Below are 14,235 nucleotides of genomic sequence, written 5' to 3'. Positions count from 1 at the left end.
GTGGTGGGAGAAACATGACAATTATTTCTCAATGCTGCCTTCTAAGGTGAAGTTCTTGTGGTCTTCTCATGGGAGTCTCTCCCTCAGATCTTATTTCATTACAGGTAGTGGGTACCTGTAATGGTGGTACCAATTCTCATAAACTTGGCCTTTTTGTTTTATGAGATGAGTATTAGAGCTAACAAAAAAGTAGAAAATAATGAAAAGTTGCCAGAGATAAGTTTATTGATAGTTCCAGGCAGGGGCAGCAGCCACCCAATGAAAGAGTAGGAAACTCAAAAAAGCAAAGAGTAGGAAACTCAAAGAAGGTTATTAAGTGTAGAGGGAATTAATTCTAAATACAGTTCTACTACTGAAGGCATTACAGTTTTTTTTTAACATGGAATTATTTTTATTATGAGTAATCCTCAAAATATTTAGGTTTAAAAATATGTGAGAGATGTATTTAGTGTTACAGGATGTGCTAAAATATGATTCATCTTCCTACAAGAGACATATCTGAAAGTCAATGGCTTTCCTGAATATGGTAATAAATAAATTACCACTATGATACCCAAGGGAAACATTATTTACAAATGCATAAAAACCCATGAAACAACAATAAATAACTTACGCTTCAATTATACAGGAACTACATGAAGAAAATTATAAAATAATACACAGTAATATTAGTTTAAAAAACTCCAAATAGCTGTAGAGATCATATTATGTTCCTGAATTATAGAATTCATTTCTTTTTTCATTTATTTATAAGTTAATTATAATTTTTATAAATATTTTAATTTTTTACACAGTATGGGGAACATAAAATAATGCTGGAGATTACCTGTAAGATTATACAGGTAACTTTCCTTGCTCCAGCTTTGCGATCAGCAATTTCTTCAAGGAGTTCTTACTTCTAGTGAGAATTACGGTGAAAAACCAAATTCTTGGCATGGGCTGAGTTTTTAATAACTAAAGTGACTGAAAAGTATAGGATCTATCTAAGATGATTTTAAGGGAAAGAAAAAGTAAATTTGTAAAACAAATGTAGGGATGGGATAAAATGATTTTTTGATTATGGCCAGTGAGTTTAGATTGTGCAACAAACTTTTATGCATATCATAAACGTACAGGAATGAACACATTCAAATATTGGCTCAACAGAAGACAGATTAAAAGTTTAAGTTTTGTTAGTAGCAGAGTAGGTAATATCAAGTTAAACTCTCCTACCAATAACAATTACACAATAACAATTGCAAACTCTTTACAAAATATATAATATAGGCCGGGCGCAGAGGCTCACGCCTATAATTCCAGCACTTTGGGAGGCCAAGGCGGGCGGATCACGAGGTCAGGAGATTCAGACCATTCTGACTAACACGGTGAAACCCCGTCTTTACTAAATAATACAAAAAATTAACCGGGCGTGGTGGCGGGCGCCTGTGGTCCCGGCTACTCGGGAGGCTGAGGCAGGAGAATGGCGTGAACCCGGGAGGCAGAGCTTGCAGTGAGCCGATATTGCGCCACTGCACTCCAGCCTGGGTGACAGAGCAAGACTCCGTCTGAGAAAAAAAAACAAAAAACAAAAAAACAAAACCCAAAATATATACTACAACTGTTTGGAGGCACCAGTAGGCAACAGAGATTTGGCTGAAAAAAAAAAATGGAAAGAATGTGAATATTGAAAAGAAAAAGAAAACTAGGCGAGCTTTACATCAAACTGGATTTTTTCCCCTGAGGGCAATTCTAGAAATAAAATGTACAATATCTGAAATGAAAAGTTCAATGGATGAGCTAACAGCACTCTAGACCCCATAGCAGAAATAATCAGTGGACCCAGAAATGGATGCATGGAAAAGATCTCAATAGAAGCGCAGAAAATAAAACACTGAACAAACTTTATCAAGTATTCAAGATGCGTAGTGTAATATAAATGACCTAATATGTAAATAATTGTAATCTCCTAAAGAGAATGGGATAAATATTTTTGAAGAGATCCTGGCCCCAAGTGCGTGTTCTCAACCTGGGCCACGGCAAGTGCACGATGAGTTGCCCTGCTAGAAGCTCTGCCCAGCAGGGAGATTTCCCCTTGCTCTTGCCTTTCAAGGACGTCCTGTGCGTGGCTGTCATGTTGCTGCAGTCCATCTTCTCCTTACACCTGCATACTGAACCAGCCTATCCATGAGCCAAGTTTGAGCTTTTTCCTTTCCCATCAGCTTGTCCTACAAACCTCCCATACTGCCTTAGGTTTGAAGGTTTGAGTTGAGGATGGGAGACATGGGGGGCCCGCTATCTGCCAATGCAGACTTATTCATGCCTCTCATCCAGTTCTATCTCATGATGGAAATTTCCATCTCAGCTACTGAAACCTGCCTGACTTTACCATCTAGTGATTCTGAAGAATGCAGCTTGTGGCAGGTAGTTTTGAAGGCATACTTACTTGGTATTCATGGTCAAGCCTTTTATCTCTACTGGGGTCCTGGAGCACACCAGGAGCATTTTTCAATGGACCTATAATTCTCTGCTTCAGATGGAACAACCATACTCAGAACCCCAGGGGCCTGTGTTGTGATTCTCCCACTGGAATTCACCATAAATCCCACACTGATCCTTCTCCTCCAGTGACAATGCTCACATGATAAAGTCTGCTGGATTAAATGGGCCACACGTCAGGGCTGCTTACACACAGCTCAGACTTGCTGCAGAGCCCGTTCCTATTCCTGGCAAAGTCTTCCACTCAAAGCTGGACTCCACCTTTTGTGTAACTTGGCATAAAGCCCAGAGCAGTGTTTCTAAGTGCCGAATACATTGTCTCTAGAACTCAGAGATGCTCACCTATCATTGTGGTTCTTTGTGACAAGTGGATACAAGATGCAGCAGTTTATTCATTTTTTAAAAATTTGATGGAATGTCCTCAAACACCCTTTACCTCTGGACTTTTAAAATTTAAAATTTTGCTTATGTGGTAACCCCCTAACTCTTAACAGTATTTCCTCCCACCTATAGAATGCATTTTTCTTACTAGGCCTCCACTGAGCTCGCCACCTCTCATTCATCCTGCGTGATCAGCATACCATTATTATTAACTTTCTTGACAGGAGAGAGAACGGTTTCAAAGGCTTCTACGTGAACTTTTCCCCTTAGTTCTAACTATACAGACCAAAGACTCAATGAGGGAGGTTATGCCAACTTCCAGGTATGTCAATCTCATTACACATTCAAGAACCAGAAAAGGACGACTGTTTAGATCTGCAGACCCAGGAGACCCAGAATAAGCTGAATTTGACCAAGACTTTGTTTATTACCCGCCCTCCATCTCTCTCTCTAATGGGGGCCATAATGGTGCTTTTTTTCTATGGGTATCAATGCCAACTCAGACCCTCAATCCAGTAGTGCTCAAAATGTCTGGGCAGGGAATTTCCCTTCTCCAATGTACAGTATATGGCTCTGGTTCCGTTTGGAGAAGGATTGGAGGAATCACTACAGGACACATGGTCTTCTCTCCTGAGGACACAGCCACCTCTTTCTTTGATCATCAGCTGTGAAAACTGACTCAGGTCCAGGAACTGGGTGATAAGGTTTGGCTGTGTCCCCACCCAAATCTCATCTTGAATTGTAGCCCTAATAATTCCCACGTGTTGCGGGAGGGACCCAGTGGGAGATATCTGAACCATGGGCAGTTTCCCCCATACTGTTCTCGTTAGTGAATAGGTATCATGAGACCTTATGGTTTTATAAGAGGAAACCCCTTTTGCTTGGTTCTCACCTCGGTCTTGTCTGCCACCATGAGGAAGACATGCCTTTTGCTTTCCGCCATGATTGTGAGGCCTCTCCAGTCAGGTGGACCTGTACCATTAAAACTCTTTTTCTTTATAAATTGCCCGGTCTCGAGCATGTCTCTATCAGCAGCGTGAAAACAGACTAATACACTGGGGAACCTATGACTTTTGATTGAGCAAGCTCCCCCAGTTTCCTGCACCTCTATTTTGCATTCTCCTGATTATATGTGCTGAGCAGCTTCTTTGTAGGCTGCCTGTGCATTTGCTCCTTAGAATGTTGTGTTCCATTAACCACCTTCACAACTCTTTGCAGATCAACCCCCTTGGTTCCCACAATAACTAGAATAATTGCAAGTCCTGGTTTCTAGCGGTGAAGCATTGTTTTTGGCCTCTTTTGCTTCAGGGCCCCATCACTCCTACTGCTGATATAATGAGCCATGTCCTATGACTGCTTCTCTGACTGTCAATACCTGCTCTGTTCTGCAGAGGAGAGCCACTTGTGAACTCCTTAGTGATTCTGGTGCCCGTGTACCCAGGGCGTTCGTGATGACCTAGGTGAGTGGTATTGTCTTCTGGGTCATCCCATGAATATATCCTCTGCTGAGTCTTCTGGCTTCATTATAATAGATCTATTCCAGCATGCCCATTTTCCTTAACCTTTTAGTCCATTCCTCCATGATCTGCCAGGGCAATTCAGGTATTTCAACTTTGTTCTTTGTGGACCATCATTTTTCTCCAGTCTCTTAGGACGTTTTCTTGCCACAAGTTTGCACAATCCCTGTGAATCTTTGCCAGGGAGTTCAATTTTGTATCTCAGGAGCATGCTCCCAAATGAATAAACTCCCCTCATCCAATAATATGTCCCATCTCCTTTAAGTCAGTGCACTCAAAATCCATTCTGTGAGTACCTCCCCATATTCCTGCTTGTACATAGCAGCTGATTCTTGCTACTCTTTGGGCACAGTCCCTTTTCTTCCTTGTTATGCTCAGCATATTGGTAGCTAAATTATTCTACCATTTAACCTTAGTTATTGGCCTGGCAACCAGGAGATGAGGTAGGGATATTAATAAAGGTATCCCTGTTGCCCTGTGAGGGAGTGACCTCAGCTTTTCACAACTGTGGGAATGCTAGCTTTTAATAGGGAGAAAGGGCCGGGCACGGTGGCTCATGCCTGTAATCCCAGCACTTTGGGAGACCGAGGCAGGCAGATCATGAGGTGAGGAGATCAAGACCATCCTGGCTAACACGGTGAAACCCTGTCTCTACTAAAAATACATAAAAAGTAGCCAGGCATGGTGGTGGGCGCCTGTAGCCCCAGCTACTCCCGGGACTGAGGCAGGAGAATGGCATGAACCCGGGAGGTGGAGCTTGCAGTGAGCTGAGATTGGGTCACTGCACTCCATCCTGGGCGACAGAGCAAGACTCTGTCTCAAACAACAACAACAACAACAACAACAACAACAACAACAACAAAAAACAAAAGTAATTTTTAAATTTCCAAGTATTTAAGTATTTTTCCATTTATTTTCCTATTACTGATTTATAACTTAATTCCATGTAATCAAGGACCATATATTGTATGATTCCAATTCTTTAAAATTTATCTAGGTTTTTTTCTGACCCAGGACCGGCTATCTTGGTGACTAATCCATATGTACTTAAGAGAATGTGTATTTTACTATTTTGAGGTGAAGTGCTATGTGACTATCAATCTAATCTATTTTGTTAATATGTTATACAGTTCTCTTACATCCTTACTAATTTTGTGTTCTTGTCCTATATTATTGAGAGAGCAGTGTTAAACTCTCCAACTATAATGGAGACCCCAACTACAATTGTGGGTTTGTGGGTTTCTCTTTTCAGTTCTAACCATTTTTATTTCTTATATGTTAAATTTCAGATGTTAGGTATGTACCCACTTAGAATTCTTATGTCTTCTTTTTTAAAAACTTTTTTTTTATTATACTTTAAGTTCTGGGATACATGTGCAGAACGTGCAGGTTTGTTACATAGGTATACACATGCCATAGTGGTTTGCTGCACCCATCAACCTGCCATCTACATTAGATATTTCTACTAATCCTATCCCTCCTCTAGCCCCCTACCCCGCTGACAAGCCCCAGTGTGTGATGTTCACCTCCCTGTGTCCATATGTTCTCATTGTTCAACTCCCATTTATGAGTGAGAACATGCGGTGTTTGGTTTTCTGTTCTTATGTTAGTTTGCTAAGAATGATGGTTTCCAGCTTTATTCATGTCCCTGCAAAGGATAGGAACTCATCCTTTTATGGCTGCATAGTATTTCATGGTGTATATGTGCCACATTTTCTTTATCCAGTCTATCATTGATGAATATTTGGGTTGGTTCCAAGTCTTTGCTATTGTGAATAGTGCCACAATAAGCATACATGTGCATGTTTCTTTGTAGTAGAATGATTTGTAATCCTTTGGGTATATACCTGGTAATGGGATTGCTGGGTCAAATGGTATTTCTAGTTCTAGATCTTTGAGGAATAGCCACACTGTCTTCCACAATGGTTGAACTAATTGACACTCCTACCAACAGTGTAAAAGCATTCCTATTTCTCCACATCTGCTCCAGCATCTGTTGTTTCCTGACTTTTTAATGATCACCATTCTAATTTTTTTGCATTTCTCTAATGACCAGTGATGATGAGCTTTTTTTTTCATGTTTGTTAACTGCATAAATGTCTTCTTTTGAGACATGTCTGTTCATATCCTTTGCCCACTTTTTGATGTGGTTTTTTCTTGTAAATTTGTTTAAGTTATTTTTTTTATGTGTGAGACAGAGTCTCACTCTGTCATCCATGCTGGAGTGCAGTGATACAATCTTGGCTCATTGCAAACTCCGCCTCTCAGGGTCACACCATTCTTCTGCCTCAGCTGGGACTACAGGCGCCCACGACTGCACCCAGCTAATTTTTTGTATTTTTATAGAAACAGGGTTTCACTGTGTTAGCCAGGATGGTCTGGATCTCCTGACCTCATGATCCGCCCTCCTCGGCCTCCCAAAGTGCTGGAATTACAGGCTTGAGCCACCGTGCCTGGCCTAAATTTGTAGATTAGCCCTTTGTCAGATGGATAGATTGTAAAAATTTTCTCCCATTCTGTAGGTTGCCTGTTCACTTTGATGATAGTTGCTTTGCTGCAGAGAAGCTCTTTAGTTTAATTAGGTCCCATTTGTCAATGCTGGCTTTTGCTGCCATTGCTTTTAGTGTTTTAGACATAAGGTCTTTGCCAGTGCCTATGTCCTGAATGGTATTGCCTAGGTTTTCTTCTAGGATTTTTATGGTTTTAGGTCTTAGGTTTAAGTCTTTAATCCATCTTCAGTTAATTTTTGTATAATGTGTAAGGAAGTGAGTCAGTTTCATTTTTCTGCATATGGCTAGCCAGTTTTCTGAACACCATTTATTAAACAGGGAATCTCTCCCCATTGCTTGTTTGTGTCAGGTTTGTCAAAGATCAGATGATTGTAGATGTGTGGTGTTACTTCTGAGGCCTCTGTTCTGTTCCATTGGTCTATATATCTGTTTTGGTACCAGTACCATGCTGTTTTGGTTACTGTAACCTTGTAGTAAAGTTTGAAGTCAGTTAGTGTGATGCCTTCAGCTTTGTTCTTTTTAATATTTGTGCTTAATTTACATTTTATGAAATTATTCACATGGTTGCAATTATTCACATGGCATGAAGTCAGGCAGTCGGAGGGTCAGTGGCTCCATCTCAGAAAACTCCAGGCAAGGGTCGATTAGGAGTGGACTCTTCAACCAGGTTGGCAGTACACTCAGCGACCCGGAGGCCATCCCAGGGGAGTCCTGCTAGCCTGCTCTTGTGCCTGTAGTGCAGCTGCCATCTGCATGTCTCCCTTGGGCTTCAGTAGCCAGGCAACCCCCATCTGCCCACCCGTTCCCCAGCCAGGACCCTAACCGCAGACTCTGGCACCAGACACTGCCACCACTGTCACCCAGGCCCTGCAGAGGCAGGAAAGCTGAACTGGCTGCTGAGCCCCTTCTGGTTGGCCACGCAGTACCCGTTTCTGTGGCCCCTGGACTCCTAGTGTGGGCTAAGGTGGAGTGGACCCTCGGGCTTTGCCACGGTGCAATGGTCCACCTGGAGACCATCCAAAAGAGAAGACCTACCAGCCCCTGCCAGCGCCCTAGGTGCAGCTGCCACCTGCACGTCAGGCACCGGCAGCAATGGTCAGACTATCTCTGATTCTCCATGCCCTCCCCACCCCCGCCTCAGCAGCAACCACTCCCTGACAGGACACTGAGGTAGCGGCTGTCGGGAAGTCGACTGGGCAGGTGCATACGGATGGATAGACTCTCAGCCTCATCCCGACGGCCACGACTTGCTCATCCACTGGCGGCTCCTCAGCCCTATTCTAGTGGCCACGGAGTGGCATGCAGGCAGCAGCCATGGGAACCCCGATTGCCCCTCCTCACACGTGCCCATCACACGACTTGGGCGACTGGGTGATCAAGTCAGGTTATGGCCCCAGCGGCGCCAAGAGGCCAAGAACCGGCGCTCAGCCTCATCCCCGTGGCTACAGAGTGCCAAGCGCCAGGTCCTGCGCTCTGGGCTCGGGTCAGGGGCAGCTGGCAAGGGCAGCGCAGCCTGTGGGGCCTTTGGGCGCGGCCAGCAGCAGCTCCGGTAAGCCACGTCAGCCCACCGGCGCTGCAGTGCAGCGGCTACCAGCACCTGGAGCAGGGGTCGCCGAGGATTGGGAGTCCCCAACCAGGACTGCGCCTCCAGCCGCTTGGACCCCGGGCCTGGCAGGGCAGCGGCAAGTCAGGCAGTAGGCGGCAGGAGAGCAAGGCACGAGCTTCAGCCTAGGGTGCAGGAGGCGCGCACCCTCCGGCCGGATGGGCGGCGCACTCAGGGACCAGGAGGCCATCCCAGGGGAGCCCCGCCAGCCCCCGCTGGAGCCCGAGCTGCAGCTGCCACCTGCAAGTGGTGCGCTGGCTGCAGCGGTGGCAACCCCGGATCCCGTCCTCCCGCCTCGTGCCCATCAGCGCGGACCCAGGGGGCGACGCAGTAGCGAAGTCAGGCTGTGGGCCCGACGGCGGCACCAGGCGGAGAGGCGCCACTCGACCCTATCCCTGGGCTGCAGGGGGCCCAGCGCGGGAGGCCCCGCGCGTCGGCAGCATGTGGAAGACGGGAAGAGGGCGCGGGCGACAGTCAGGCCCTGGGGCAGGGCGCGCCTGGCGCTCCAGGGAGCCCCGCCAGCCCGCGGCGCCTCCGCAGCAACAGCCGCCTGCACGTGGCTCCGCGAGAGCTGCTAGGGCGGTTACTCTGCCTCGGGCCTGTAGGGCGGGGCCGGCTAAGGTGCGCGTGCTCGCTGGTCCTAACAGTTCTGTTGGGCGTTTCTGCTGAGCGGCGGGAGGCGCTGAGTGTGCTGAGCTCCGTGGACTGACTGCATTGCTTGTTGTTGCGCTTCGGAGGCGGCGATCCCCGAAGGCGAGATGAAATGTGACTGAAGCCGGTGACCTTAACCGAAAGTCGTTCCCAGGCTACGAGTTGCCGCCAAGGAGTGGCCTAGAGATGTTCGACGACTACGAGCCGGAGAGGTGGCCCACCCTCAGGGAGCGCTTGTGCTCAGATGGCTTCTCATTTCCCGAATACCGCATCAAATTGTCTCATCTGAGAAGGATCCACAGAGCTATCTTCTATGGTAGGCTGGAGAAACTGGAGTACCTTCTGCTCACGAGAAGTGACGTCAATAAGAGAGACAAGAAGGAAAGGTAATGGGGGCTGGGAGCCGGGGCTGCGGGAGGAGGCCTGCGGACGTGGGAGAAGTACCCGCTTCCAGGCTGAGGGCTGCGGGGCGGATGGGCCGGGGCTCGGAGTATGGACGGGGCCTAGGGGGTGCCTGGCTGGGGTGGGAGTGAGTGGAGCGGGGCCTGGGGATTGGGGGTATATGAAGTGGCGGGATGTGGAGTGAGTTGGGGGATGGGAGTGGGGAGTAGGGGGTGCTTGGGGTGGGGGTGTTAATGGGCTTAGATGGATGGAATGAAGGCTTGGGGGTCAGGGGCGTGGACGGTGTGGGGTGGGGAGATGGGGGTGAGGGTTCAATGGGATAGAGGACTGGAGGTGGGGCTGAGGTGTGGGGGTGAATGGAATGGGGGAAAGGAGTGCAGAGGTGAAGGGGGAGAATCCTGTCACCAAAGAGCCTGGACTTTCCCTGGCAGGCTCAGCTGCACCTGGGATGTGGAAACCGTGGCTGGGGCGAGCACCCCAGGGCATTTTCATGAGCAGCAAAACAAAAACAAAACTTCAGTTGATTTGCAATCACTCATCATGCTGCTTCTTTATAAATCATTTTAAAGTGATTTCACTAATAAAATTCAGCATGTACAGCGTTTCATTCTTAATGTACACGTTTTAAAGCATAATGTTACATACATTATGGAAGGTGCATAGTGAGAGAAATCATTTCCATAATATATCAACTTCCTGGCTAAAAATTCTTTGGATGAAATCCAATATTTATTTTATATCAATGGACACCCATGTCAATATGGTTTTCACCGAGGGACCTTAGAGGGAAACTTTGAAGTGGGAAGGTGGTCTGTGTTCTTGAACAGAAAGACACATTTTTCTAAAGCTCTGAGCTCTTTCTGTGTTTGTAAATTTTACATAATCCAAATAAAGTTATCAGAGTGTTAAAATTACTCGTGCTGTCTTTTACTATTGTGATGGCATTAAGAAAACTTTTGAAACGGAGTCAGAAAGACTTGCCTTTCTAGATATGAAAATGTGCTTAATTTCCACAAGTTATTTACTAACAGCTGAAACAACAGATCAGTGAATGGAACAGGTTAGAAAATCCAGGAACACCCCAATATGTGTAAGAATTTATTAGGTTGGTGCAAAAGCAATTGCGGTTTTTGCTGCAATTAAAAGTAATGGCAAAACCGCAATTGCGTTTGCACCAATCTAATAGAATTTGATAATGGTGACATTTCATATTAGTAGGAAAAGATGAATTACTCATAAATGAAGTGCCTGCTAACTATTTGGAGAAAACTGGCTAGATTTTTATGTCACAGAAATAAGTTCGTTATGGAATGTAGATTAAACATTTTAAATGCACAAAATAAGAAAGATAACAGAAAAAACACAAATGCCTACTTATATTGATACATGTTTATATTACTATAAATATCACAAGCACACATTCTGAGGGTCAATTTAGCAAAATAAAAAATTAAAACCTCCTGTTTATAAGAAAAAATTAACAAAAGACAGTATGTACGTATACATAATAGATAAAAAAGTGATTTTCATTTTACAGCGAATTCTTCAAATCAACAAGAACTCTCATTTAAAGTAGAGCAAAGCACTTTTTTTTCAGATATTCAAGCAACCTATGCACATAGGAAAAAATATTTAGTGTTCCTGGGAGGAGAAGGTATTTAAGTTAAAAAAGGAGTGAAATTCTGTTTTCTATCCACAAGTTTGTGAGGGTAAAGAGTTAGCAGTACATACACTGCTATTTAAAGTTTACATTTCTGATGACTTTTCAAATAGACAATTTGTTGGTAAGTATCACACTCTAAAAATGTATGTGCCCTTCACCCATCAATTCCATTATACTAAAATATCCTAGGAAATAGAGATACATGCAATTTGTTTTTCTCAGCACTGCTTAAAATAGCAATGTATTTGGAAAACCCCTTATAATGGATTTTATAAATTTTATAAATTTATCAATAAATTTCAGTGCATCCATAGGATGGGACAATATGGGACCTTTGCAGGTGTCAGTGGATAAAGATGTATGTTGAGGTGTGAAGATGTACTTTGAAGAAAAGTTGGTTTGATTATACATATACACAAACAGTCTATGGTGTTTGTAAGCCAAATGTGTGTACAAAATATAACATTTCTTCTTTTCTGGCAGGTGTATTGTGATGTTTTTTCTTATCCGTGATGTATAAATGATCAGTATGTTTAAAACTTCTAATAAATATTTTTTACTAATGAAATTATCCTTGGAAAAAGAAGAAATTTAAATCTTGCACAGAAAAAAATAATTTTCACTTTCTATTTTATTTTATTATTTATTTATTTGTTCATTTGTTTATTTTTGAGATGGAGTCTTGCCTTGTTGCCCAGCCTGGAGTGCAGTGGTACGATCTCAGCTCACTGCAACCTCTACCTCCCAGGTTCAAGTGATTCTCACACCTCAGCCTCCTGAGTAGCTGGGATTACAGGTGTGCGCCACCATGCCCGGCTAATTTTTGTATATTTTAGTAGAGACATGGTTTCACCATGTTGGCCAGGCTGGTCTCAAATTCCTGACCTCAGGTGACCCCCTCCACCTCAGCCTCCCAAAGTGCTGGGATTACAGGTGTGAGCCATTGTGCCTGGCCTTATTTTTATTTTTTTGTTTATTGGTATCTTCTATGAACTTTTAGCCTCTTCAGAGGTAAAGGGAATATTTTTATTTGTGCTTATTTTATTATGCATAGATTTTAGTATGTAAATATGTTTTTATTATAGTTTTATTACATATATGTAAACAATTTTAAATTAATCATTTTAGTTTACCAGTGTCCTCATGAAAATGAAAACGAGCAAATATAAGTGATTATCACTATTCCAAAAGCACTGCTTTAATTTATAGTTTTTTTCATAATAAACTCCCCAACTGTATGTATGCATTCTTTCAATCCAGTTATTTATCAAGCATGATCTGAATACCTATTATGTAGCAGACACTTTCTACCATCTCTCAGGACTCTTCCACCCTTAACAACTTCATGTTTAGCTGCCCACCCTGAGCAAGCTGAGAGATTTAAAATGGAAGCATTAGGACTGAATCCCAATTGGATCTTTTATTCCTTTTTTTTTTTTTTTTTTTTAAACAAAAGCAATTCTGAAGTTAGAAAATAGTAAAAGATAACCTTTAACTGCCCTTTCAAAAACTTATGGCAGTCTCAAGTACTACTATTAATCATTGCAAATACCTAATTTATATAACATTCTATAAGTATTGAAAAAAAATGAACCATACCTATTCATTGAATCCTGAGTTTTCTTTGGATTATTTTTTTGAATATTGAAGGAAGAATTACTTTGTTTAAAATATTGGTTGTTTTATTTTTGCCTTCTTTTTCCACAGTACTTTATTTAGGTGCCAATTATATGAGTAGAACTTCCTATTCTATGTACTGTACCCCACTTAATGTAAGGCATCATGGATTGGGTGATGCCACATTACTTTATATATCAATAAGATAATGTTTAAAATGTTGCCAGTTATAATTGTAATAAATAATGAATTGTAAACAGTATTCCAATGTCAGAAGATATTAATATGTAAGAGAATAGTAGTTTATATAAAAGAATAGTGAGAAAATGAGCATCTGCGAATGATTGAAATACAATGATACATCTAATCTTTAATAGACACCTCAATGTAGATATGATTGTATCATTTTACTTAATTAGAATGTCTTTATAAGAAGTAATATCTAAAAATTATTGAGCTGTTATTTGTGTTAGAAAGTGTTCAAAATGCTGTACATAGATTCTCATGTAAGCATCACAGCAGTGTTCTGTGGGATAGCTACTATTCTCTTATATATTTTATTGATAAGGAAATTGAAGCAAAGAAAGACTAGATAATAGCTAAGTGACAGAGCTTTAAGTAAATTTTAAGCCCCAATTAAACTGAATCCAAAAGCCAAGCTTTTTCTGTTAAATAGCCTGCTCTTTCATTAATGTGATGAGTAATAAGTGCTAACAAAGATTGTACTTTCTTCACAAGAAAATTAAATATTTATTTTGAAGACAGAGAAATAACACGCTAATTAATGCTTACAGTTACCTGTTTTTAAAAATCCTGTCACTCTCGCAGGACTCCCCTACATTTGGCCTGTGCCACTGGCCAACCGGACATGGTATCTCTCCTGGTGTCCGCAAGATGTGAGCTTAACCTCTACGACCGTGAATGCAGGACACCTCTGATCAAGGTATATAGTAGCCGACTCTTTGAGCATAAGATGGATTTGGTTTAAGTACATAGAATAAAAAGAACTTATCTCATTGGATACCCCTATATAACTAGTTAGTAAATCCTATGGAGTGTTTACTTTGATTTTTCAGTATTTGCATGTTTCTCGGTCTAATACTGACAGGCTGTACAACTGAGGCAGGAGGTTTGTGCAACTATTCTGCTGAAAAATGGTGCCGATCCAAATATTATGGATTTCTTTGGAAGGACTGCTCTACACTATGCTGTGTATAATGAAGATACATCCATGATAGAAACACTTCTTTTTTATGGTACAGATATTGAAGAATGCAGCAAGGTATAGATCAACCAACGTTATTTTCAAACTATCTGAAATGCATTTATTTTAACATTGACACATGTAAGGGCCAATTTTTCATATTTGGAAGATCAAACATTCCTTGAATGAAAATATTTTGAAATGCCTTAACT

The 14,235-nt window shown here is 42.5% G+C and overlaps 1 protein-coding gene across 1 annotated transcript in view; it reads left to right on the top strand.

Annotated features, from left to right (window-relative positions):
• Nucleotides 1–9,115: 9,115 nt before the first annotated feature.
• LOC105472026 (ankyrin repeat domain-containing protein 36A-like) overlaps nucleotides 9,116–14,235 on the top strand; it is a 203,055-nt gene continuing 197,935 nt past the window's right edge. The window contains exons 1-3 of the mRNA XM_071077048.1: nucleotides 9,116–9,523; nucleotides 13,648–13,762; nucleotides 13,928–14,101. Of these exons, the coding sequence (XP_070933149.1) occupies nucleotides 9,324–9,523; nucleotides 13,648–13,762; nucleotides 13,928–14,101 (489 nt within the window). The 5' untranslated portion in view covers nucleotides 9,116–9,323. The remainder of the gene's footprint in view (nucleotides 9,524–13,647; nucleotides 13,763–13,927; nucleotides 14,102–14,235) is intronic.

The sequence above is a fragment of the Macaca nemestrina genome, chromosome 13 (assembly GCF_043159975.1).
Source record: "Macaca nemestrina isolate mMacNem1 chromosome 13, mMacNem.hap1, whole genome shotgun sequence".
Lineage (NCBI taxonomy): Eukaryota > Metazoa > Chordata > Mammalia > Primates > Cercopithecidae > Macaca > Macaca nemestrina.
The sequence above is the reverse complement of the archived record's forward strand: the minus strand, read 5'-3'. Positions and strand labels throughout refer to the sequence as shown.